This window comes from Chinchilla lanigera, unplaced genomic scaffold (assembly GCF_000276665.1).
Source record: "Chinchilla lanigera isolate Chin_1 unplaced genomic scaffold, ChiLan1.0 scaffold00009, whole genome shotgun sequence".
NCBI classification, from domain to species: Eukaryota; Metazoa; Chordata; class Mammalia; order Rodentia; family Chinchillidae; genus Chinchilla; species Chinchilla lanigera.
This window is the reverse complement of record NW_004955410.1, coordinates 2,268,926-2,296,739: the sequence shown is the minus strand read 5'-3', so window position 1 is coordinate 2,296,739 and position 27,814 is coordinate 2,268,926. Positions and strand designations below refer to the sequence as shown.

At 39.2% G+C, this 27,814-nt stretch overlaps 1 protein-coding gene across 1 annotated transcript in view; it reads right to left on the bottom strand.

Annotated features, from left to right (window-relative positions):
* The window catches only part of Sema3a (sema domain, immunoglobulin domain (Ig), short basic domain, secreted, (semaphorin) 3A), a gene marked incomplete at its 5' end in the record, with an annotated part of 198,255 nt that overhangs the window by 47,603 nt on the left and 122,838 nt on the right, over positions 1-27,814 (bottom strand). Inside the window, 1 exon segment of the mRNA XM_005377190.2 lies at positions 181-323. Coding sequence (XP_005377247.1) covers positions 181-323 — 143 coding nt within the window.

Genomic DNA, 27,814 nt, shown 5'->3' with positions numbered 1-27,814 from the left:
TCTGCCCCTGGGAAGGGTGACTGCAAAGCAACCTCTGCATCTCATGGTCCCATTCAAACATTTTCGCGTGATTAAACACATGTTAGCTGCATTTCTCAATGTATTTTCATACAGGTGGAAAATACAAGAAATGAAACTGATTGGACATCAGTGTCATCCTCAGTTTTTTCTTTACCTCACCTTGCATATCTGACCTATTCTAGCATGAGTAGCTTTTCCAGAATGTTCACCATCTATTGCATTTTCACGGAAGAAAAAGTATACTTTGTCATCTTCTGGGTTGTCACTCTCTGGGATGAGGTGGGCACTGACAAACCTGGGGTCTGAGAGGCAAACAGAGTGTACATATTAATTCACACTTTAACAATACCATGCACTATTGCCCATTTTCACTTCCTCTTAACCTCTTCTTGATAGATTACATATACTCTATTTCCTTAGTTCAGTTCATAAAATGAACTGAATTTTATCCATTTGCATACAAATGGATATTATAAAACATGCAACAGCTACAAAAAATTGACTCATTTTCTTCAGAACGTACAGAAATCCTTTGGATGACCACCAGTAGAAAATGCGCTACTGGATATTGAAACATTTCCTAAATTTTAAGTGCCATCAAATGTTACTTATCACTGTCACCATTGTTATTCTTCCTTTCAGATATAACACAATTTTGCTTAAACTTCTGATCAGCAGGCTGGGTGGGAAGGGAAAGCTGAACTCTATCGAAAGCAAAAGGAAGAACCTTTCCTGACGCTGCCCTCTCAGTGAACAGAATGATACTCCACTGGAGGCTCAGGTCAGGAGTCTCCTCTTTCTCTCGTAGCCCATATTCTATCAGCACCTGCCTATTCACAGTCACCTCCCAAAGCCCTCTCCTGTGCCACCATTAGCAGCCCGATCTTTGCATGGAATTACTGACCAGTCTCCATCTCCGCCTGACCAACTCTGTCTTCTTCTCCACCCAACAGCCAGGAGGAGCCTCCACCACACAGCTCCCATCTCCAGCCTGATTATCTTTCCAGCTCACTTTCCCTAAGATATAAACATCTTCCCCAGAAAGAAAATCAAATACACACTGGAAATGTTCAGAGCCCTATCTCAAAAATACTTCTGTAAATAACTGGGCTGATACAGCCACGGCTCACACATACTACATAAAAAAAGCAATGGATTCCAGGCTTTGCTCGGGAAAGAAAAAGTTTATCTCACCGAAAGCATTTAGCACATTGCAAATATTTAAATTCTTGCAGTAACCTATCTACCTTTTCACCCACAGGTATTGTCTTATCAAAGTATGAATAAAACACACACACACACACACACACATGCAGGTCAGCACCGTGGTTAGGAGACCAGGAAAGAGATGAGAACCCTGATATGAGCTTATCCTACACAGTGTCAATTAATATCTGTCCTGATCTTCACAACTGAATAATCATCATTATCACATGATCTATGCTTCTGAGTTCCTTTAACATTTGCTCTGAGGCTGGGCACTTAGTACATTTTGCAGGGCTCCATTTTACTCCTTTTCAGGAAAGTTACACAGACTCTGTCAGTCATGTACAACATATGAAGTATTCCCTATTCATATTTTAAGTTAAAAATTATTAAATTTAATAAGAACAATAATTTTAAAATTATTTTAAAACTAGAAGCACCTAGTACCAACCAGAAGTTTTAAAGACATAGGAAATATTTCTTTAATCTTAGTCATTGTTATAAAACTTGCTTTTCTCTGTAAATTTCACTTGTTCATGTGGATCTGTTCACTATGCATGGTTGTTTCATGAGGCCTGACCCTCAGAATAATGAATGTGACAAAGTGGGGATTCCCATCGTAAATAACATATTAAGACCACATCCATGAAGTTAGGCTCCTACAGACACATGTGGATGTGCTTCTGAGTAGGTTATACACTGAGCTACAGCACAAACTTGTATACATTCAGTTCAGGCTTGAAAATGGCAAACTCTAAATTTTGTGAGCTTTGATCAAAGTCTTTCTTCCAGAACTTAGATATTTAATTTTCAAATTATTTTTATTCCAGATTGAGCTATTACAATGTAGGTACAACTCATCTTGTCTGCTTTAAATTGTTCATGGAAGAAAAATAGCTTATATATGATATTTCTTTTTTTTATTTTAAATATAAAAGGAGGGAAACATTAACAGACATACAACATTTTACAACATATCACAAGCACAATACAGACAATACAGAGTTACAAACAAAGTGGTAGGGAATTAACAATGGTGGTTGTATTACATATTGATATCTTCAAAGTGGCTTCTCATGAAAACAGTATATATGATATATCATACTTAAAGCATGTAAAACAACCTTGTGAACATGTTAATAAATGCATTATATTATTATACTTATGATGTTCTTGTAAAAAAGCCATGATCCTGTACTAATCTCATTATATTATACCTATAGTATACAGAAAATGGAAATATATCCCTTGTTCCTGGATAGGCAGAATCAGTATAACCAAAATGACCACATTTTTAAAATTGATATACAGATTTAATGCAATTCCCATCAACATTCCACCAGGACTTTTTACAGAACTGGAGAAGATGACCCTAAAATTCATGTGGAACCAGAAGAGACAGACAACAGCAAAAGCAGTCGTGGGAAACAAGCAAAGGGGGAGGCATCACAATTCCGGACTTCAAGTTAGATCTCAAAGCTACTGTGGTAAAAAGAGCATGGCACTGACACAAAAAACAGTGGAACAGAATGAAGGATTCAGAAACAATCCCAGGCACATTCAAATATTTGATCTTTGACAAAGGAGTCAAAAACAGCACTGAAGGAAAAATAGCCTCCTTAATACTAAGTGGTGCTGGGAAAACTAGACATCCACATTCAGAAGATTTAATCTAGCCAGGTATCTCTCACCACGTACTAAACAAAAGCAAAAATGGCCAAAGAAATAAATATTAAAACAGGTAAAATTTAAAGGTGTAAAGTTGGCAAGGGCTTTCCAAGCAGAACATTGGCTGCCCGAGAAATAGTCCTGAGAATCAACAGATCAAATCAGATCAAATTTAAAAGCTTTTGTACAGGAAAATAAACCACTGACAGAGTGAAGAGATAACCTACTTGGTTGGAAAATATTTTTGCCTGCTATTACTCAGACAGAGACTAATATCTAGAATATACAAAGAACTAAAATAATTAGACCCTGAGACAGACGACCCAATCAAAAAATGGGCAAATGAAATTCATAGCTAACTTTGTAGAAGCACAAATGGTCAGTAAGTACTTAAAGGTATGCTTAACACGACTGAGCACTCAAGAAACAAAACCTAAAACAATACTGAGAATGTATCTTACCTCAGAAAGAATGGCCATCATCAAGAAGTCAAATAACAATGTCTGGTGAGGCTGTGGAGAAACTAGCCCTTCTCCACTGCAGGTAGGAGTGTAAATTAATATAACCAGGGTAGAAATCAGTGTGGAGATGGCTCAGACTACTCAATCTATAAATTGCACTAGACCTGGCTACCCTATGTATCTTTCCCAAAGAGTTAAAGACATCATATCCCGGAGATACACGCACACCCATGTTTACAGCAGCACAGCTCACAATAGCTAAATCTTGGAAGCATCCTGTATGTCCATCAACAGATGAACAGATAAAGAAAATAAGGTATTTACACACAATGGAGTACTACACTGCCATAAAAAGAGAAACTTGAGTCATTTGTAGAAAAAAGGATGCACCTTGAGATCAGAATGATAAGTGCAATAAATTGGACACACAAGCTTAAATATCACATGGTTTCTCCAATATAAGAGCTTCAAAATGTAAATAAAAAGCAAAATAAAAGATAGATAATCAAAAGTAGGGGGACAGATCTTTCTCAAATGGGAAGGTGATCAAGAGATGGAGGGGGAAGGGGGATGAGAGAAGAATTAATATGTGTTCTGTACACGAACCAGCTCCTCGCAAGGAATGTGATCTTGCGTACTGCAAACACAGACTAATAAAAATGAAAAGTCAGCAGAAATTGAAAATCTTGCCTTAGTCTGCTTTAGTGCCAGAGCTAGGGAGGGTCGAGTGAGTCTAACGTCACTGCCACCATCACAGATGCTGTTCAAGCAAACACTTGAAAGCAAAGCACGACAAGTGACTAAGTGCAACTGCGCTCGACTTGACTGCAGACATGTTCAAGACGCTGCAAAAGATGGACTGAGTAATCCACATTCCTTCTTCTCTGAAAGCACACACATTTTACCTGTGTAGACACTTACAGTGTGTTCATGTTTGCCATGAAAGAAGGCTCTAGCCAGCTCCTACTTCTCTCTCTAAAATATACAAGGAAGTTATAACTGTACAGAAGTGAGCTTTAGTGGGAAACACAGTAAATTATCAAACACATTCATTTCTGTTTCTCCCCCTTTTTGCCAGTATGTGTTTGCGACACATGATCAATGCATTCACTGTGGGAAATCAGCATGGACAGACTGCACCTCGATGGTTTTCCTGAGTCTTCCCATCCCTGCTCCCTGCTCCCCATCCCAGGCTTCTCGTCTACCTAAAGCCCAGATCGCCCCATGAAGGAGCCTCCAATCCAGTCTTTCCTCCAGCATCTGAAACCACAAGCATGGAAATTTTTCAGGTGAATGAGCGGTGTGACCTAGCCTCAGGTATAATTGAAAATAAAATTATACATAGAAGAGGAGCACTAAATTCCATTAAAGTGGCAAAACAAAATATCAAGTAAAAAACACTGTCAATTAGGTCACACTTGTTCAAGAAATTAGGTTACATCTTTGATATAGAAAAACATTCATTCTCACTTCAAAATAAAATAGCTTCTTTTTTAGTTCATCTCATAAAATTCTATTACAAGAATTTAAGAGCCATTTCTTTTCTGGTATTGAAAATAGAAAAAAAAACTTTAGCCATAACCTCTGCTTTCTATGCATTTTCTGCTTCCATCTGACAGATCTTATCTTACCATTCCTTCTTACATGTCTGTCCTCTTGATTTTACTATCTTATTCTCTCAGCTTGTAAATCTCACTGTCCACCCCTTCTTTGTCCAATCCCAGTGTTCTGATCCATCCTTCCCATTTCTTTTACCACCTGGAATCCCAGGGTACCCTAATCTCCACTCCCCTTGCCTTACAAAGCTCCATAACATTTTCTCCTTTGCTCTTCTTTCTAAGTAAGGATAAAGAAAATGAAACTATATCAACATAGTAAATAGGTCTCCTACAAATTCACGCTATTTTTTCTAAGAAGAACCCCATCTTGTTAAGGTTTTTGTTACTCATTTGTAGTGTCTTGCTATAGACATTATCACCAACTGTTTAAAAACATCCTGATTTTCTTCAAATCTAGTAAAGTCTCCCCTCCCCTGCACCAAACCTAGGGCTTTTGCACAGAGTTATATCTTGAGCACTTTTTGTTGTCTTTGATTTTAAGACAGGGTTTCACTAAGTTGCTTGGGCTGGACTCAAACTTCTACTCATCTTTCCTCAGCAAGAGTATTGCAAAAAAGTTCAAAAGTAAAAGATGGGGAAGAATGCAGAAGAGCATACAAGGGGCATTTAACGTTGTCTTGAAGAAATTGGTGGACTTGTCAGAAAATGTGGCACACGCTTCAAGACCTGAAGAGTGCACGGAGGTGTAAAGCAGAAGGAGCATGTGCATAAGGTCAGGGGACACAGAGACAGCTATACCCGGAGAGGAGTCAGGGAGAGAGAGGTGGTTAACAAAAAATTGATCAGAAGCACAGAATACGAAGGCAGCTATGTTCAGGGATATATTTGCTCTAAACCATTGGGGAGAACATTGACCTATTTTAACCCTAGCAGTGACATTGTCAGATTATTATTTTAGGGGTCACCCTGGCTGCTAGAGTGATATATATATTTGAATGGAGGCCAGAGAACCCATCTGGAGACCATCACAGAACACAAGCGAGGAGAAATGCTAACTCGATCAGTAGGGGCCATGAGCACAGAGAAAAGGACATGGGCGGAGACCATGTGAAGACAAACCAATGCATACTGATGACAAAGATGGTGGTGAATGACTGCAAGAGTGAAAGGAGCGCATACAGAAAAAGAAACTTGTAGTTGATCAACTGCTTGCAGAAGAGTCATTTCCTGGCAGGGAAGGAGGAGGAGAAGGGCAGATTAGGAGCTGAGGCCCCTGAAGCCGCCTGTCGATCATGGATGCAGTGAGCTCAGGAGAGAGAGAGGTGGGCGAAGAGGAAGTTATTTGAAACTGAGCAGATGGAGTCATTGGGAAGGTGTATGGGGAGTAGAAAGAAAGAAGGAGAAGACATCCTAAAGCCCCCAGAGAAATAATGAAATGTGCAAAGAAACCAAAGAGAGGAGTTGGGGAAAGAGAACAAGGAGGAGGAGGAGAGGAGGAGGAGGAAGAGGAAGAGATGGAGAAAGGAGAGGAGGAAAAGGAGAAGAAGAGGAAGAGAAGGAAAAAGGAGAAGAGGAAGAGGAGAAGAAGAGGAAGAAGAGGAAGAAGAAGAAGGAGGAGGAGAAGGAGGAGAAGAAAGAGAAGAAGGAGAAGGAGAAGAAGAAAGTAATTCTTGGATTTTCACTCTTTCCTTATTTAATGACTCTTTCTCTGTGTTGGATATTTGTTTTTGAACGTCTTTATCTCAAAAAAGAAAAAAGGAGAAGAAAGCCTCTGCCAGGCCCGGGGGAAAGGTGAGCAGCCCTGTCTGGCACCCTCACCTGAGGGAGGCCCCGCCTTGCGGCCTTTGCTCTTTGCGGCCCAGCTTTCCGTAGCCTTCACTGCTGCGGATGGAGGAGCGGCAGAAGCCATGACAAAAGCAAAGAAAAGTCGGCACCCTTCCTCCCTCCGCGGGCTTCGGCCACTGGCACATCAAGTGGTTGGTTCTTCCTAAAGCCGTGACTGAGTTGGTGGGTCCGGCAGCTTCCACGGCCTGAACCAATGCTGCCAACCACCTGACCTTCAGTATGTCATGTAGGATTTCCTTCTTCCTGAATCCCCAAGTGCATGCATTTCCTCAGTTTCCCTTCTGGTGCTCGTTATTTCCTGCCCCTCTTGTAAGTGCAGGCACCTCCTACTTTTCCTTCAGTTATTTTGGTGTTCTTCATATTCTCATTTTCATCTTTCTTTGAGAATTTATTCACTCTCACAGATTCAAGTATCATCAAACTATATGAGCCTTTTTCTTCCTTTTCCACATCTGCATTTCAAAATTCTAATTGAAAACGTCTCCCTGGACATTGCACTGAAAATAACTCCTCAGACCTAATAAGAAACTCATCAAATTTCCTTTCAAAACAACTTCCACTCTTACTTTTCTCATTTTGGCTATTTCTATCCTCAAGGCTTTACATAAATTAATATTTCACCTTATATTTTTTCTGTCTTCTATAGGACTTCTTTGCATACTTTACATTCTTCAAATCATCTTTTCTGTTATTTTTACTTTCTTTTCCTCTTTTAGCCCACTTCTTGCAGCAAACTCATATTATTATTACACAATACTGATTTGGGAATAGCCTACCTGGTCTCTGTCTTGTGTTACCTATTTGTTCTAAGCTATGAACAAAGCATATCACAGCAGGTTTCATTGTGTTTTTCATATGTCCGTGACAAAGCGGAATAAATTAATTCCTAACAGGCAAAGAGGACAAGAAGATAGATGCCGCTCGGAGCCAGAGACAGGCTGGAAGCCCGCAGCACAGGGGTCAGGGTGTGCGCTTGGGCTGGGCCACAATTTTGGCTCCAAATTTTCTAGTACAAGAAGGAGATGAGAAACCGTGTCAGTTACATCATTCACAGTGTGTTCCGAGTACAGAAAGGAGATGAAGGACCGCGAGTGTCCTCCAGAAAGTCACCTTGACACCCTCTCCACCGAGCCTGCCACAGCTCTTCTGCAGCGCTCGAGTGACCCCGCCTCCCCTGCTGTCTCTGCATGCGGGCTGCTCCATCGCAAGGAAAGGAAGTTCACTCCACTCTTTTGTAACGTTTCCCTATCTATCTATCTATCTATCTATCTATCTATCTATCTATCTATCATCTATCTATCTACCGTCTCTCTCTCACTCCCAACTGCCACGATTGTCTATGACAGGCGTTTGTCTTGTATTTCTCACTCTTTGTCCTCAGCTTCTATACGTAACAGTGTTTCCCCTCAGGTAGTTCCATCCCTCCAGCAGCAGGACACCAATGTGCTCCCGGCCCTTATCTTTTCTTTTGTCTCCTGGCAGACAGGGAGGGCGTTTCTCTGCCTCTCCTCTGCCACTGTCTGGGCTGTGCTGTCTCTGGCCCTTCAGCACACAGGTCACTGGCACCTGGAGCACACACTGTGGGTGGAATCTTTAAAACTTGATGTAATCAGCTGTTTTGCTCCTTCTGTCTTCTCAGCTGATCTTGCTAGTTATGTTTCCTTCTAGACTAAGTATCATTTTAGAAACAGTCTACAGTTTTAACACAGATGAACGAATGAGTGAATGCATGAACCCCAGGTAATAAAATGCAGGGCTTTTGTGAAGAAGAAATCATATTTTCTTGCTTCCTAGCACGGTTTACTTAAGTGTTCTGGATGGGTCAAATTCATCATCAGTTTACAAAGGGCTGCGTCCCTGGTTAAAGAAATGCATAGACATGCTCCTCGGAATCGAAACTATTTCTAATAGCAAGTTTTCAAGATGTGTTTCTAAAAGTTTTCGAGTGTTCTTTCAAACTAGATGAAATTCTTCTCTATAATCTTATTTTTGCATTGAGTAATTAATGTAGTGAAACTAATTTTGTTTTTAATTTTCCCAAATTAGATTTCCTCAATGGGATTAAAACAGCAGAAAACACATCTCTCCTCTTATGACAGACAATGCGCCTGTCGGGGTTAAACAGCTCCCCTGTCCTGAGTCAACGGGCACCTCAGCACCCTGCCTTGGCAGCAGAAGTAGCCCAAGGAGAAGGATGTCTGAAATTCATCTAGTCAGCAGGCTTATTAGTTCTCCTTAGGAGCCTGAAAACTGTCATGGCATTCACAAAGGAAGTTTCCTATGTCTCGTCCCTCCCACCCAACAGAAAGCAGAAGCGAAAGCTCATCAAGGAGCTCGTTCTTTTCAAAGCAGGGTCCTGTACAGCAATACAGCAGAAAATGCCTATTTCTAGTCTCTGGTTACGAATTCTTAACTCCAATGTGCCCAAGTCCATTGAAACTAAAAGACAAAAGCAAACACCTGCATTCTCTACTCTGTGATGACTGCAAAGGCCCAGGTGACAATGGTTTAACCAAATCTGTGCGCTCACACAATTTAAAAGACTTCTTTTGACATGAAGCAGGAAGTTGGTGTGGATGTATATTAAAAGCTGAACATCAAAAGAAAGTGGCAAGGTCCATTGAAGCAAGATCAAAGTGCATTAATCCCGCCAGCGTAGAGCTGCAATCTAAACATCGCAAAAGGTAAATAGCATGGGAACTGATTCTCTCATCTGGATAACGTGCGTGGTAAGCCTGTGTGGACCGGGCTTTGTCTTTACAGATACCAGGGGACTCTGGCAATGCCCGGAGCACAGGGTAGAAGCTAAACAAATAATCACATGTAGTAATCATGATAACGGTAATGAAGGCTGAGCAAACACGCCGCTCTCCTCCTGTGCCTCCTTCCCACCCTTGACACCCTTCCACAGCGTGTCTTTGCAGATGGCGTTTCTTGCAAAATTCCTGTTTGGCAGCACCTGCTGCTCATAACAGCAGCACTCTGTTGAAATATTTTTAGCAGCTGCAAATTAAACTGTCCTTCAGGTGCAGTCTCACACTTAATGAAAGCGACACCTTGGCAAGGGCGTGCTGCACTCTGGATGATTCACTTGGCAGCCTGAGCTCGCGTCAGTAACGAGCACATTCTGCTGCTCTCAGCACTGGGGTTGACCCGAGCCTCGGGAATGGTGGCATCTTGACCAGCGGTTGGCTGAACCTGTTCCTCCCACCCACCAACCCCTAAAGAACAGGAAGAGCAACAGTTTTCTGTACCTGAGTGTACAGAATGATTGAAACTTCTGGAGTATCTGTAAATTTAAAAGTGAGGCTAGGTACTGGTGTGCTAGGACATGAATTATGTGTGGCTCCTTTGCAGTCTCGGATGGCGCTGAGGGTTAGACTGTGTCTTGCACAGCATTGTGGGGCCCCGTTCTCCCGTGGGCTACTGCACTGTGCCAGTCCTGTGGAACAAGTCAGAGCCTCTGTACCCAAGCAGGAGATGCACAGCCCAAGCCCCAAGCCTCGGGATCAAAGACTGTGGAAGGAAGAAGGCTCTAAGTTCACAACACATAAACGCACACTCTTACTTTCTTCACACTTTGATGGAGATCCCTCTTCCATGTGAGAGTTTGTGTAGGGAAAGCCTTTCAAAGCCAACACAAATGTGACAACTTTTTCTGCACTGAACATATGTAAAAGCTACTGTTTATAGCAGAACAATTAATAGCTAAATCTTGGAAGCAGCATATATGTCCATCACATACAGATGTGAAGGGGTAAGGATGAATGGGTAAGAAATGTGGTATTTACACACACTGGAGTGTGACTGTCTCATAAGGAAGGATAAGCTTGAGTCATGTGTAGGAAAACAGATGCACCTTGGGACCATGGTTTCAAGTGAAATGAATCGGATGCACAAGCTTGAACATCACATCATTTCTGGTACGTGAGAAACCCAAATTATAGATAAAGAGCAAAATAGAAGACAGATAATAGGAAGCAGAGAGGTAGATCTTTCTCAAATAAGAAGGGAACCAAGAAAGAGATGGAGGAAGGGAGAGAGGGGAGGAGGAGAGGGGGAGGGGAGGAGGAGGAGGAGAGCGAGAATCAGAAAGGAATTGAGTTGTGCTCTCTACATGAGCCAGACCCACATAAGGAGTGTAGACATTTTGTACTGAAAACATGTACTTACAAAAAACTAAAAAAGAAAATCCATTCACCAAAACCAAAGCCAACCAACTAAACAAACAAACCAAAACACCAAAAACCAAACATAAAAACCCAAACAAAACTACTGCTCAAAAGAGTCAGAGAAAATGCTGGAAGCCAGGTGTCCTGGTCCTCAGATCTGCGCTGTTGAGGGCTGGCTTTCCCCGAGCTGAAGCGTCCTGTCCCGGCTGTGGGAAAGCACCAGGGAACCATGGAGTGCTCCACCTTGTAGCGCCGCGTCTCTCAGCAGATACTTTCAGCCCATGCTGCTAACTGTGACTTCTTTACAACACTGTTTATAAAACTCCATGAAATGTCTTGTAAAGTGAGTATGTTTAAAAGTTAATGCTAACATACGTTTTTACTGCTAGTGCAAGCCAGGAGAATCAGATGCCTGCTGATAAGGATGCTATAAACCTGTTAAGAAAAACTGAGGAGAACAGAGACTAGTGGGAAAGGGTGTGCATGTTGACGCTCTGAAGGAATTGTCCCAACGTTCTGGTCTCAGGCTTCGGAATACAAAGTTAGTAGCTGGGAAAAGTCATCACCAGATGATGAGCAGCCACCAGCACAGCGGCCACTGTGACCGGCCTCTTCCCTTGCAGCCCTGACAGGACGCTGGGGAAGCCAGCACCCCAAAGTCAGTGGACCTCGTGGGAGCACTTGCTGCATGGAGAAGGCCAGGAGTGCGGTGCAAGAGCGCGTCGCATTCTTTGCTGAGCCTGGCAGAGTCCGTACATCATTTTTGGCCAAGGAGTAGAAAAACCTTTGCCTTTCCAGGCCTGGAAAAATTTCTGCTGCTCAGGTGGCTGTAACTGAAGAGCCCTTGGGGAGTTTCACCCCAGGACAGCTTCAAAAGGAGTCACGGGAGGGGCGGAGAAGGGGGGTGTGCCCCGGAAGTCGCACACATGGTGAATGAAAGCAAGGGTGCCTACTGTGCTGCTTCCCAGTGCTTACATCATTTACACCGCTCGGATCCCAAAGGAAACCGGGAGACTGAGATACAGGAAACCCTCCAAGTACAAAGTAGTCACTGCAGAGCCAAGGAGTGAGGGGGTGAGTGCTTCCCACCACCTCAAGCTATGCCTGTGCCTCGCACACACACTCTGGCACCCTGTGGGCATTTGATTTGCTATGTTAGTAAAGATATTTGCTTTTAACATTAGTAAAAACTTAGCAGAAACACTACTGTCTACCCCAACAATGAAACACTACTTTCCTAGTTGAGCTCAATGGTTATAACCAAAGGAAGTGTCTACAATATTGCACAAGTAAAGGCTCCTTCCTGCTCAGGAAGCAAAAGGTTTGGATACTGGGCTTTTAAGCACAGGTAGATGAACTTATCACAGACTGCACGGCAGAAGGTGAGGATCTCAACTCTAGGTATCGGCTGCAGTGAATCATCATATTTCTCTTGTCAACCTTGTCACTGGAGAGAAAGCACGCTGCTCACTGTCACCCTTTTAGCTTCATCTCCTGTATCCCTTCAGGTGGAAGTTCCTACCAGTGCTTCCCTGACAGGCATTTTTGGGTATATTTTTCCCTTGATGCTTTTGTGTTATGAGGCATTATCAAAATATACAATGAATGCTTAAATTTTAAAAAATTATCACAGTAATTCATTTTTAATTTTTAAAGTAATTAATCCACCAGCCCCCCACTACTTTGAACACAGTAATTCCCTGTTCTTTTCACTTTCCAAAGCAGTTCTGAAGTCTTCTTTCATGAGTATCTATTATGAAACATGATTAACTAAATAGGGTACATGCTGCTGCCCAGGGTCATCCAATAGAAAAGCAGGCTAATGAGACCAGACTCATAAGTGAAATAAATTGGACCCACATGTGTAAGCATCATATTGTCTCCCTGGTGTAGAAACCTGAAAGAATAAGTAAAACTCAAAATGTACAATAGATGATAGGAAAGGGAGAGAAATTGCTCAAAGGAAGGAATGACTGGGAAAGGGAAAGAAGAAAAAAGAAAAAAGGAAGAATAGCTGGGATAACTGTACTGCTGATGTGTGATGGTATATTGAAAGGAACAGTTGATGCTTAAAATTCTTTATGTTCTGACCAATTTTGCATGCTTATATCTGGTAATCTGAGCAACTGATTCGAAGATAACAATATGCAATGGAACTACCATGGTGAATTCCTACCATCTTGTCTAGTGAAACTCTATTATCTCTAATGTTTTGTCTAATAACTTTTTTATTCTCTTTAATGGTTTGAACAATCTTCCATTCTTACATCTGGTAAACTGAGCAATGTAGTTGAAGATAACAATATGTAATACAACAACCATTGTTAATTCCTATCATTTTGTTTTGAAACCCTGTATCACTTTTAATGTTCTTGCTTTCTTTCATTTATGTTTGTGGTGTTGGTGTGCTGCTATTGTTCTTTTTTTTTTTCCTGATTTACTACTCTGTTTAAAATTTAAAAAGATCATGGTATATCTTCACCCGGATGGGCACCGTGCAAGTTCTGGCTCTTCCCCACAGTCAAAAGGAGCATTCAAGGGAAAATTTTTTGATGGACTCACAACACAGGGGCAGCCATGGCAAAGCAACTGAAGACACTCACAGCAGAGCACGCCCAGGGCTGCAGGAGGGAGGGCTGAGCAAGGCAGGGTGACTGTGTTGGAAGTGAGGGGCAGACTTTGAGGGGAATCACCAGCATTACCTTTTACTGTAATTTTATCTTTATCATTCCTAGTATCTTTCAAGCCTACCTTGTACTTAAAGTTCTCCTTCCTCCTAAGCTATTGTTCTGTTCTCTCCAAAGACCCCTTGCTTCAAATCATTCCCGTCCATCAACATCTCACCATGTTGACAGTGTGTATTTCTAAGTGCACTCTTTTATGTGGTTTCCACTGGCTAACCAACTACATTCATGGTCCTTAAAAGACACACAAGCTCTCTCCTCCCTGGGCTCCACGTGTGATTCTGGGCTCACCTTCCACTGGATTTCCCCTTTGTACCCTTAGTCACTTAGATTTGCATTTGCCCACCTGAGCTAGCTTACTTTTTCAATTATACATGTTTGTGCTTCCTCTCTGAGCTCCTGGAGGCAGGGCTACCATTCATCTTTGATTTCTAGTTCTAGAATGTTGTATTTATGATATTTGCTAACTTGCAAGCATGAACACTATTATCTAATTGGCTTCCAGTTTCTGGACAGCTTTTCCTCCCAGGACACTAATGCAGCTGCACAGAGGCAAAGCTGCTGTCCCAGCATCCCATGCTGTTCTGACGCTTACTGACTGTGTGACCACGAGCAAGCTACTTAGCATCTCTGTCTCAAAGTCTCATTCACAAAGCAAGGACATGGCGATGTTACAATGTTCAACTGACTTAACAGAATCAACACAAAGGGAGTGGAACAACAGACCATTGTTACCTGTTTACTTGTTTCCTTACTAAACCATGTAAGGTCCACCAGAAATAATCTGTGGAGAGTATCGTTGAAGTAACAAAAAGCAGTATTCTGTTGAAAACAGAAGTGCAAGGCTGAGGTGAAATATAAAAGTAAACCAAAGGCAGCTCTTTTCATTTCAGGAGACTGTAATGGAAAAGACTTTTAAAGTGAGTCAGCAACCAGAAAGAGCAGCAGCTGCTTGCTTCTCTGTCCTGAATAGACAAAGACACATGGATTAAATGAATCAAAAGGAGGTTTTATTTATGCTAGGGCTTGAATCACCATGCCAAGTAAAACTAGGTGTGTTTATGGGCATTTCTTTGAATTCTCTTTATAGCAAATTGTATAATAAGCACACTCATCAATCATTATTCTAACCTTATTTATTGTTTTAATTACATTGACTATGAGACTATGTGGGTGGATATATTCACTAGGAAGTGATAAAATTATTTGGTGCTAAGTAAAACATCAAAAAAGTTGGAGGGGCTGGGGATTTAGCTCAGTGGCAAAAGCGCCTGCCTGGCAAGCGCAAGGTCGTGAGTTCGGTTCCCGGTACCGGAGAAAAACCAAAAAAAAAAAAAAAAAAAAAAAAAAAAAGATGGAAATTAATGTTTTCCTCCTTTTATTTTTAAAATAAAAAAAAAGATGGAAAATAAAATAATCAAAACACACTATATATTATTAGAATTGTTCCCTTTTTCTGTGAACTTTTTTGATGTTTTAATTCCCATAGTTCCCAAGTTACTGTCCAGTGACCGAGCAGAATTTTCAACTGATTGTGACCATGTCCTTGTGGTACCGCACATTACATGGCTCACAAGAAGCACTACTGCCTCTGCTCCAGCCTACCTGGCCAGGAATGCAAATTTCTTCCTTCTTTTTGCCTTCCCCTTCATCATCACTGACGTTTTATCAATCTTCAGCTTTCATGTCTGTCTCCCTCTATAATATCTGACCCTTCGAGTCTTAATTTAGATCTTTAAGTTCTTCTAATTTTTAAAAAGTTTTTGACTCTTTCTTTCCCATCACATCTACTCTGTATCTACCCTTCCGCACTGACACCAAGTGACTCCGTCAGCAGTCATCGTTTTTTGATACCAGCCCCGTGTTCACGTCTTCCTAACAGATATTCTTCATTTAACGACCTACTTTATAACAACTGATCAGATTTACAGCCAAGTCATACTGCATGGACTTAGGATCCACCTTTTGGAATTATGACCCACTGTTTTCTTTTTTTTTTTTTTGGTGGCCCACTTTTTTTGTAGAGTTCTGTACATCTTGTTTATAGAGCCTCAATATCTTTTTGTACAGTACATCTTGTTTGTTCAGAACTGTAATGACTGCTGATTGTACTATAAAATACTACATAGATTTATGTTCTACTATACATTGCCATATGGCATGTAAATGTTACACAAATAAAAGCAAGGACATCAAGCTGAAGTTTCCTTTGAGCATTTCTTTGTTCTGAATATTGTAACATGCTTATTATACACAATTTCTCACTCAGCAACCAGTTCACCCTGCTCACAGGGCTAGAGGTAGGTCATTAAAGGAGGCATTTCTGTACATCTTTGTCAGTCTAATGCCACCTCGCAGTTATTTATAAAATCAAGTATACACCTGCACCAGCACCCTGTCTGTTTAATCAAGGGTAACGAAAGGCCCGTGCCCACAACGAAACTCGTACTAGAATATTTACAGCAACCTCGTATCACCCAGGTGTCCATTAATAGAGCAGCTAACACATTGTTTCATCCATAGAATTAAATACTGCTCATCAATGAAAAGGACAAATTACTTATGCACATAAAGATGCAAATGAATTTTAAAAGCGTTGTGCCAGATGAGTACCCACTGCATAATCCCTCGGCCCTGAGTTCCTAGAATAAACAGAAGGAGTCTAGTGTGAAAGAATTCAGAACTCTGGGTTCACTTGGGGGCCAGGTGTAGATCTCCTGAGACGGAGCACAGGAATTCTCCCCAGGGTTCCATACTTTGATGTGGTTTCGGTTACAGAAGCATATCATTTGCCAAAACTCATTTAATTCCTCTTGGGTAGTGATTGTATGTAAATTTTATCTCAGAAAAATATACAAAAACAGGAAAGACATGCCATTGTTATGAGAAATATGTACTGATGCCTCAGACTACTTCACGCTTGTAAAAATGGTTAATAAAAGAAGAGAGGCCTGGATGGATAGATACATGACACAATGTAATAAGTTCTAAATCTGTAGAATTATAGCTGTAAAATTCAAAATTCCTTTATATCAATTTTTTCATGTTGAAATATAGAACTTGTGATTTATCTGCATTTTAGCTTTCAGCCAAGGTGATCTTAAGTATACATAAGGATAAAGGAAAATGCTCATAAAATGAAATATGTAAATATAGCTATTATTATGGGTTGTAAGTTATATGATTAATTTCTGTTACTAATACTTCTCTTCGCTTTCAGTCTTAAATGGAGAAAAATTGACAAACCAGTTCAGACCAAGTTCAGTACCACAGAGCCTGAGCTTGGAGATGCAAATTAGCTGCAGTAAAAATTTCAGGTACAGTTAGTTTTCACGTTCAGAGAGTGAATATGATTCTTTTACATTAAATGTTAAGGAATTTATTTTTTTTGGAGCTGGGGCTTGAACACAGGGCCTGGTGCATGCTAAGCATGTGCTTTTTTACTTGAGGGTTGAGCACTACGCCCAGTAATCAAGCAGGTATATTTTTATAGGGGCTGTAATTGCCTACAGGTGGTAGAATTTCTTCTGGAGAATAAATGAATAACACATCAAGTTCATGGTTTTTAAATTTTCTAATCAAGCCTCTTGTGTTTGGGTTTTGTCTTTCTGTTCTGTTGATTGACTTGTTCTCAATATATTATCTTAAAATCATTTTTTTTCTGTCACAGCAAATGCCTCAAAGTGCAGAAACATAGTGCTGTGCACTAAATAGGTTTTAGGAAAACTCATGCCAATCTAATTGAAACTAAATGGAAGTATCAGAAATTCATATGACTTCCTCATTATTACTATTTGTAATATGACAATTACTTGTAATTATGACCTACTAAATTGTGGTCTATGTTTCCATCCCTTCATCTTGTAAGTCCTTGATGTTTTCTGGACTGTAACACAGGGAGCTCTTCAGTATTTGAGCACAGAAAGGACACGAGTATGTGCTTGCTTTCCCCAGTGGAGATAGCTGGAGGTATATAAGATGCTCACTATTTACACATAGAGTAACATATGTGTAATGTTGTAGAGATCTATTTTATAATGCTAAGTGTGGACTGGAAATTTGTTTTATTTCTTTCAGTTTAACTAAGTTGCCTCAACTATTGTGTTTATAGACATTTCTATGATTTTAGGTCATTTGTTCTTTCTTAGGTGGAGGAAGCTGTCATACTGATAGATGCTTCCTTGTATTACATCTTCAGTAAATACTTTCATACAACAGACATACTTATCATCAAGTACACTCTCACCATTTACATTGCTGTGCTTTTGAGTTATGCCGGTCACTTTTTCATTTGAGAACATCAGGTAGAATATCATGTAGTGAATTTTCTCCAGGAAGAAAGTTTAAAAAATTATCTCACAATGGCTTCTGTCCCCAACCCCTCTTAGGGTACTGAGTGATTTCATGTAAAAGCATCAAAGACTTCACATAGATTTTTCTTTTCATGAAGAACTTTGGTAAAATTAAAGTAGTCTGGAGGGAAATTTGATCATATTTTTGTACTTTGCCAATACAGGTGGTATTGAAAGGAAAGTAAATGGTAAATGAATAAAGTAATGGCAGATGAATAATGTAAATTCTACTCTTTAAAAGCAAAATCCTGCTGTCAATGGAGACCATATTCATCAAGTGTTTGAAATATTTTTCATACAGTACAATTAAAAATAACTTTTGAACTTGGATGAAGAAAAAAAAGCCAGTTACCCTTGCTTCCCTACATCCAAAGAAAACATAATTTTCTATTTAGAAAAGCCATTGCTTCATGATAACAAGTAATTTATATGATCCTACTTAATCAATGACTTCACACTAACACTTGCTCTTGAAGAGAAAATTGGGAGAGCTCCAAGAACATGGCATTTCCTCACCCACCCCATTTTAAAGGCGAGCACGTTTTTCTTGCCTTTGCTAGAAAGTTCATCACATTTTTAGACAGTGTGCTTACTGTTTTATTAAATGAGATGAAACAAGTGCCTTTAAGTCCATGTGATTTATTTTTTAAAAGTTTCAGTGCTTCATCAAGGAGCTAAAAAAAAATCAACATACCAAAGAGATATAGTACAGGCACGATTTAAATCTCCACAAGAAGGGAGAAAGACATGTCGGCACTTCCTCGCAGGTCTTTCTCTAATTTATAGCCATACCTCATCAATCGGCAGCATTTAAAGTAGAGAATGCAGTAAGCTTAAGTTTACTCCTATAAACAAGAGTGTCTTTTACAAATCATTACTTATAATGTATGTTACTTAATTTGATGATGTTCTTTTATGCAACTAAGAATTTCAACTTGGTTTAATTATTTCTTTTTCATCACGTTGAGAACATGTGCTTTTCCTTCTAAATAACATTTTAAAATTAAACAGAAAAAAGTCACTTGATTTTATCTTATTTTTCAACTTTGAACAAGAAGATGTGCGTATTTTAGTTCTGGCATAATGAGTTTAGCTAAGAGTTTTTCATTATAGAATCACTCTTATAATATAAAATTAATTTCATAATTCTATTGGATTATTTGGATATTATAAATAATTTCATCTCTAGTTCTCCTCTTTGTCTAATGTTGTTATTGATTATATTATAGTCTTATATATCTTGAAGGACTTGAATAACTTTTCTATTCTTGTATGTACTCTGAAAGCTTCCTGAAATGGATCCTGTAGTTTTCTTGTCCATATATTTAATTTATGATTTAATGTAAAGTGAAATTGTGGCCTAAAACAAACAAAACCAATAGGGAACACAAAAATCCAAGCAGATATATAATACCAACTGCATTCTTTCTGGTAAAATCTCCTTGAACACAGGGTATACTCAATTCCTGCTTATGTTTTTCTTTTCCTGAAAACTTAGATAGAATCTGCAGGTGTCAAAACTGGTATTTGTGAACTCCAGTAATAGTTTTCTTCAGAACAGCGTAATTTTCACATAATCATCACATTTCATTTCCAAAACTTTCTTCGTACTCAATCACAAAACGTGTTTACTCTGTAACAACAGGAAATCTATTTGCTGAGGAGTGGAGAGAGTTTGCTTCTGATGCCACCCACCTCCTGGGGAGTGGATGGCTCCGCACTCCTTAGAGCATGACCTTGGAGGGTCGTGTCCTCTGAGCTGCTCTCACTTGGACCCTGGAGGTCTAGTAAATGTGAGATAACTGGAAGAATGCCCTGGTTCCTAAAATAAAATAATGGTACAAGGACCAGGAAAGATTTGGGTCAACTTTTATTTGACACATATTTTGGCAGTTTTTTAATAGCATGAGTGTTGTTATGGATGGAACTTAATTATGCTGATTGCAGCAGTCATGGACACTTGGCCCTTCTATCATTTTCTGCTCAGACAGAAAATGTTCTCAACAACATCAGAGATTCAGAGTCCCTTCAAAGTAGAAAAACACTTTTACCTGTGATATAATAAGCAGTTCCTCTGATGTTTATTTAAAAGGACAATAATGGTTTTGATTCTTGAAAATGTCTAATTACATAGGAAGGGAAATTACTGCAGAAAAGCACACAATTTGTAGCACAATTTCCAATTTAACTTGATTTTGTGGAAAACAGTTCTTATCACATACCCTGTTTAATCTGCATGATATTTTTATCCCTTAAGAAAATTTTAAATTTTGGATTAGATGCTTATTTTGGTACTTCCTTAATTTCAAGATAGAAAGTAAATTATTTATTTATCACTTGTGTTTGTCTTTTAGGATCATGTCTATATAATTGGTAACAAAGTTGTTAGTTATGCTTAAAAACTTCGAGAAGTTTTATGCTTCATAAGAAAGTCCATATTTTACATATACATATAAGCAATTATACTGCATACATATAATTTGAAATTTAAGGTTGCAACATAAAATTTAAAATTGTAACCTAAAATGATAGTGGCATTATATTTGGGTTTTATTCTTTTAGCATTAAAATTTTAGTTTTTCTTTACTGAGAGCTTTAAAGAAAATGATTTCTAAGGGCTGCAGTTGTAGCTCATTGGTAGAGCATTTGCCTCCCCTCCTACCGAGGTTGAATGCCCAGCAAAACAAAAAAGCTGTACAATAACAGTCACTATATCTTTTAAATATTGTTTGAGTCATCATCAAGTTTGTAATTTAAGATAAATTATTACTCCTAGTCCAATTCCAATGCACCATAGATAATTCATATTAATGTTTTTTGAAAACTTTTTTTAGTTGCTGGAGACTTCTGAAACCTAGAATCACCAGACCTCTACTACATTTTAAAAAATGACTACTAACATTTAATGTGAGGTGTAGTTGGGATGGAACTTGGAGGTTATCATAAAAGTGCCTGCAGATGTTTAATAAGACTCTGTCTTGGTAGGACCATTACTCAGGATAAAGTAGGTCTTTAATGATTTTTGCCTGAAAATTCAACCTCCTCAAAGGATATACTTAGCCTATGTTTATATTTCCCAGTTTAAGTGCTTGAAAGTTATCAATTTAAAAATACTGATCTTAGAAATATAGTGGTTCAATTAGATCACTCAAGCAAAATGAATCTAAATAATGACCTCTCTTTTCTGTCTCTCTCTGTCTCTCTCTCTCTTTCACACACACACACACACACACACACACACACACACACACCATCCTGAGTGTTAAAACTTCAGATATAAGACAATGTACTTAAATAAAATGGGAGAAAAAGCATTGTATTTCTATGTCTTTTCTTTTATAATGAAAATGTATATTGGTAGTGTAGGTCTCAAATTCTAATGTAGCATTTTAATACAGTACAGATTCTGTTCAACAGGTCCAGGGAGTTTCTAAAATTCTACATTTTGAACAAACTCCCAAGCAAAGGCAAGTTGCTAATTGTCCTGGGTGCACATATTTAGTAGCAATGATTTGTTTTCCATGACTTAAAGCTATGTCATGAAGAAGCTAAGTTTTCCATGACTTAAACTATGCATAAGTAACACAATTCTTATTTTTTTTTTGACAATTGAATCTTTCAACTTTGGCAAATATTAGCATCTTTAAAAGTAGGCTCCTTTACCCTATCTTTCAACAATCTATATACAACTTGACAAATATTTCCCACATGCATATTTCCAAATAGCAAAAATATGCAGATATTTTAAGTACAGAACACTGAAATGGATGTGCTAGAAAGAGAACAAATCTACAATTCAATAGACCTGGATTTAGTCTCTCCCAAGGCCGGTTACCACCAATTTCCTACAGGCTTCTCTTATTTCATTACATGTAGTTTTATGTTTCACGGAGTAGGAAGGATGAAGGAGTCTTGTCAGAAGCATTCTGAAGAAGACAACATACTATACTGCAAATGCAGGATTCATGTCTTCGTGATTAATTCAATTACTTCTTTATGCAAGGAAGCCAAATTTTCAGACTTATTTTTAATTATTAAGCATTTCAAATATGCAGTGTTACACCACTAAATATAACAGCATCCAGAATTTGGTGAGTGTAATTTAAACTTGTGGCAGATGACTGTAATCAATCCGACCTTTGCTTGTACAAGCATCCCATTACCCTAGATCCTTTCTTAAAACTTTTCTTTTTTGAGTACTCATACACAATTGCTTCCAAAAATACCTCATCTTGTATAATAACTTCCTAAACCAATCTGATACTTTGTTTTGAATAAAGGATTTCTCTGACTTTATTTTATAGCACTGAGAAGTAGTATCTCACATAGATGAGGTTCAAGTTCAGTTTATACTGTAACTTTTATTTCTGTATTCTTCCATAAAACAATTGGAAAATATCTGAAACTACTCTTTCTGAAGAATATTGTTCTATACAATATATATTAATGGTAATGTGCTTCTTAGACCACCTGACAAATAGTGCAATATATATTCATCAATTAACATTGAAGAAAATTACATTTTCCTAACTTTAAAAAAATCCTATTCTCAAGATGTTAAGACCAAGAAGCTTAGAGATTATATGTAAATTGAAAGGCAGTTACAATACAGCAACAAGTAAAGTTTACAGATTTATAAACTAATGTCCCAAGAAAATGGAAAATAACTATACTTCTTTTTTCTTTAATGACATGCAAAGCAAGGCAGTATTAGTATATAAAAATTCCATAGCAAATAATTACTTTCATTCATTAAGGTGGTTGGTTACTTTGAGAAAATTATTTGTATATGTTTTTCAGTTTATATTCAGATACTGCTTTAATCAAACTAAAATTAAAATCTTACAAGAAAAATAAAATGGATAACTAGCCCTGCCTTACTTTATGTGCGAAATACTGATATTGAGATATAACCATGTCTTAGAAATATATGCATATGAGTTCATGGCTATGCTGAAATGTCTAGGCCTTCTACTTGGTAAAAAACTAAGTATTGTCCTAGAGGGTTTGGATGTTTCCCATTAAAATCTTGTAAAGTATTGGTGCCTGGTGAGTACTGATCACATGAAGAAAATAAAAGGCCGGAGTAATGGGTTGGTAATTAGCAAATGGAGCTAATTGTCAGTGATTCTAGGGCTTAGCAAAGAGCAACACAGGGAAAAAAAAAAAAGGAGAACTACATCTGTGTCAATAACTGGAGCGACCAATAAAGCTAAATTATGTCCAGATAAATAGAATCTGATGAGATGAAAATAAGCTTGGGAAAATGAGAAACGTTTATTAAAACTAAATAAATTCGTAAATAGAATTCAAATGGATAGTTTAGACTCTGCTCCAAAATACCTACTTTTGACTTTTCATGAATAATCGATTTTTCTCTATAGTATCACACTGCATCAGATCTTAGTTGCTTTTGCTGCCCACCATATGGTCGGATGTAAAACGACAGTCTGAGGAACGTCAGAAAGTAACATACTGTGCAGTAACATTTTGCAGTGCTCTAAGATTATCAAAAATACTAAAACATGTATTAAATCCAACATAATACAAACTTCAGGGCTCAAGCTTCAGGTCGGAGGCTCTGGGGTGAGTCTGTGAAGGTGTGTATTTCAGTTTTGTGTTGTCGTAATATGTCGTATGATGATACATGTTGTTTATTACAGTTGCGTGAGGAAGTTGTGACTGACCATTAGGAAGTCATTCCTTTCCTTTCTGCCTTCTCTGCCTCCCTTCTTTTCAGCGTTCTTTGCAGATTCCTTGCAAGGAGCTAGGTAATTTGTCTTTTCCTCCTTAGATTCCTTGCTTCTTCCCTTCCTAGAGGGCATTCCTCAGTTCCAAGGAACCTCTCACACCAGCAGGGACTTCCTCGCCTTCTGAGCTGCAGGCACGCGCGCCCAGAGTCTGAGCGGCGGTTACTATCACAGTGCTCTGGCGGAAAGGCTGACCCCAGGCCACGGCTGCGGTGCACACGGTCACCTTCCTCGTGTGGGGCTGGTGCGTGTCCCCAACACAGCTCAGTTCCTTTCCCTCCGTTCCCTCCCCACCTTCCACCTCTCGATCCCCTTCATCTGAGAAAGCTCGACCTCCCTGAATTCCTGTACCAAGCCACGAGTAACCTCGAGCACATACGACAGGGACCAATGATTCTTAATTCATAAGCACTTCTCAGGTAGCAGTGATACATGGGGTTGCAGCACATTCACACCCAGCCATGACGACAGCGCTGGCCTAAGCGGAGCTGACTTTGGCAGGGATCCGGGCAGGCTCTGTGACAAAGCTGCTCTCCTCTCTGGTGTGTGCCGGGACACGGCTGCCAAGCACGGCCGAGCTGCAGCGCCCGGGGGGACTTGCTGGTGGGCTGGCCCAGGCTTCTCCTTTGCCTATTGTGTCCCGCTGCCTATGCGTATTGCAGCCAATACTTCCAGCTCCCTTCTACGAGTTGCTGAACTACGTAGTTAGAAATGAACAAAGAAGCGAATAAATGCAGGTTCAGTTAAGGGGAAAGGAAGTAACGACTCATTAGCACAATTATCTCAAGGTCTCTCAAAGGCAGTTACCTGATCCTTTTATTATTTTGCCACTGATTACTCCATTGAATTTGCCTATATTTACCCTTATATAACGTATGAAGAATCAGGCATTTCTGCTTTGTTTTTTGAAAGGAAATAAAGCAGAATAACACAATTAAGTCAATCACTAGACTTCTGGCAAAAAACACAATCCCACAATTTACTAGTTTTTCTGAAGTCAAAATTTGTAGTATGATTACTACACACACAGAAAAGTAAGTGATCAAATTACTGACCAAATTACCAGTTGTCTTTTTGATTCATCCTTGTCCTCTAAAATATTCTATAATAGAAATTGTTATTAGGACTAGATTTTTCTAAATTTATCCACAAATAAGTAGGGTTTTGGCTTTGTGGAAATCAAAGAGTTTCATTTTCTATCTCCAGAATTCATCTACCTTTGCTCTAACCTGAAAGACTTTTTCCCTGCTTGAGAAAAAGCATCGTTAGTTTATTTGTTTATTCATCTTAAATAAGTTTGGGAAGCTCATTTGATAAATATTGACTCTATAGGCATTAAGCAAGGCATTAAAGGATAGACATTAGCTTGATATCAGCCTTGGCATTACTTAACTTCCAGGGTCAAAGAGATGAAAGCTCACTAATCTATAAATGGGTCATAGCACAATATATAAGCCCAAACACAATGTGTAATTGAAATCCTATTGAATGGTGAGCTGAAAAGCCCGTATGAGTCCAAAAGAAAACTAAATCTGATGACAATGCCCTACACGCATTCTTACCAGGATTTAGTAAGTGTGTAAATGGGGTGTTCTCTTTGATGCCGATTCTCTAAACATCCCTCAAAAGGGACTGTTTGGATTTGTATGAATTTAGGGTAAACATAGTGAAGAGATACATTTTTGATGGATGCCTTCTGCTATCAGCCTACATTAAATCTAGAAATAATTTTAATGTAACAAATAGTTAACCAAAATAATAAAAACTATACTAATGGAAAGCATTATGTATATTTAATTTATAAAATTGCTATTAACAATAATTTGTAATTCAAAAAATTATGTCTGAATAAATGTTTTAAAATAATCATAACATCAGTTATGTAGTGGTATAGAGCTTAAAATGCAGTATTCGTGTGACACAAGAATACATGGGACATGGAGCCATCTCTGGCAGCAGTTGGACGTGGAGGCCACATGGTGTGGAGAGCACTCTGATTTTCCCTTGCCTAGTTCTCTAAATCATATGGTGACCCAAACGCTCTACCTGGAAAGTGCTCTTTTCAATGGCTTTTAAGATCTCAAGTCTTCCTTACTAGCACTATCAAAGGAACAATTTAAACACTGTTATGGGAGTACACTTTATAATTTGTAGTCACTGTATGAAGTTTAGAACATGCTCAAGGCCTTCTTCACATGTGCAATTTAGCGATCAGCCTGGGTGCAAAGGGTGATACACTGTGTCAGTTTGAGAAGTGTAGAAGTTTAAGCCACTCAGCAGGGGGCTGGGGTCCTCACTTTGTAAACGCCCTCACCCTGTGCAAGAGGAGGGCATGGAGATGATGCGGGTGTAAAGGACCACCCTAAGGTGGGGAGCCTGCTTACAGTACAAGGGAGGAAAAGAGGCTTGCTTTGGCCCCTTTTGTTTTTGTTGCCGTTTGCTGTCTTCTGCCGCCTTGAAATGCTACCCCTCACCAAGCCACCCTGCTTTGGAGCCAGCTCATTTCAGACTGGAACCTCTACAGACTGAGCTGAATAAACCTTTCCTTCTTTAATTTTGGGCATCAGGCATTTTGTCTCAGCAATGAGAGAAAAGTCACCGAGACAATATGGTACAAAGCTCAGAAAAGAATCCTTTTTATATTATAGAATCAAAGGTCAGTCGGTTTCTTCTCACTAAGTGGAACACATGCTCAGGTAAGAAGTCACTACCACTTTATGTGGCCTTCTTTCCTTAAGGCATTTTCATTATTTCTGAGAAGAGGTGACTACTCAGCCTGTGATACTGGGCAGTTCTCTAATGTTGAGTGACTTGACATATTTAGGTGTTTTTATTGTCCCTATCTTAAATTTTCACAGAATATTACGAAAACAGCTCACATCTATTGAGTTTTGTTGCTGTTGTTTTTTTGGTGTCTGACATCAATAGTCACTTTTCCAAATGTGTTATACTACTTAACATGGTCCTCAGCCCGTGTTATAGCAGAAGAGGTGTGGGCAAGGTTCTCCTAACCATTACATTGGAAAAATGTTATTAGTGGATTAATTTAATGAGTTCTATTTATTTAAATGGTAAATATTGTACTGGCTAGAATTAAAGTGAGAACTAAGTTTAATCTTCATTATTATTCATTATATTGTTTCATCAACTGATTGTTAAATATGAAAAGCAATATTTTACCTATTAATCTAAACTGAAAGTAAGTATTTTCTACCTACCTAAAGCCCTAAGAGCCTCATATAATGACAGTAGTTATCAGCTAAAGAAAACCAAAGCTGAAGAGCAGATTGAGAAAGGCAAGACTAACTGCAGATCAGCTCATGCCAATTCTCCAAATGTGCCTAGAGGGTTTCCAAGGACAGCACACTTAACCTCTGGAGTTTCCACACCATCAGACACTACTTTCACTGGGATGTCCCAAGCACCCCAGAAAAGCAGAACAGCACATTAGTGTAAACCCTTGCTAGGTACACTGAGGAAATTATTCCCGAAGTCTCAGGAGGCGTCTTTGGGAGCTGGGACACACGGAGGCAGTGTAACTCCAGGTCTGTGCAGCTGACCCACCGAAGTGATTTATTTCACAGGTGCCAGAGCATGAAGCAGGCTGTTAGATCCTGGGATAAATATAAACACGCATCTGTGTGCTTGGGGAGTCATAGCTGGGGACACGCAGAAGCCACTAGAAAAGGGGAATGTTAGGTATAAAAGACAGCAAATTTGAAGACCAGTGAGCCCAAGTAAATTGATTATGCTGGACTTTAACACTGGGGAGGCCAGGCAGGGTCAGACGATGAAGGACTTGGCAGCCAGAAAAACCTGGATTCAATTTACTTTTAAGTTGAGAGACATGAATGATTCTGAATGAGAAAGTACTACGGAGCCACCTCCCACTGCTGTCTAACAAGGGAAATCGTACGTGCTTTCACTTGCGAGGTAATCTCATAAAACTAACACAGTAACTAACTTTTTGATTAAGACAACATTTAGTAATCAAACACTGCATCTAGAGTGCTTTGTCCAAAGCTTGAATATGTCATTTTTAGGCATAATTGTTCAGGTTGAAAAGTGTAAAAATAAATGGCAGAATATGCACTTC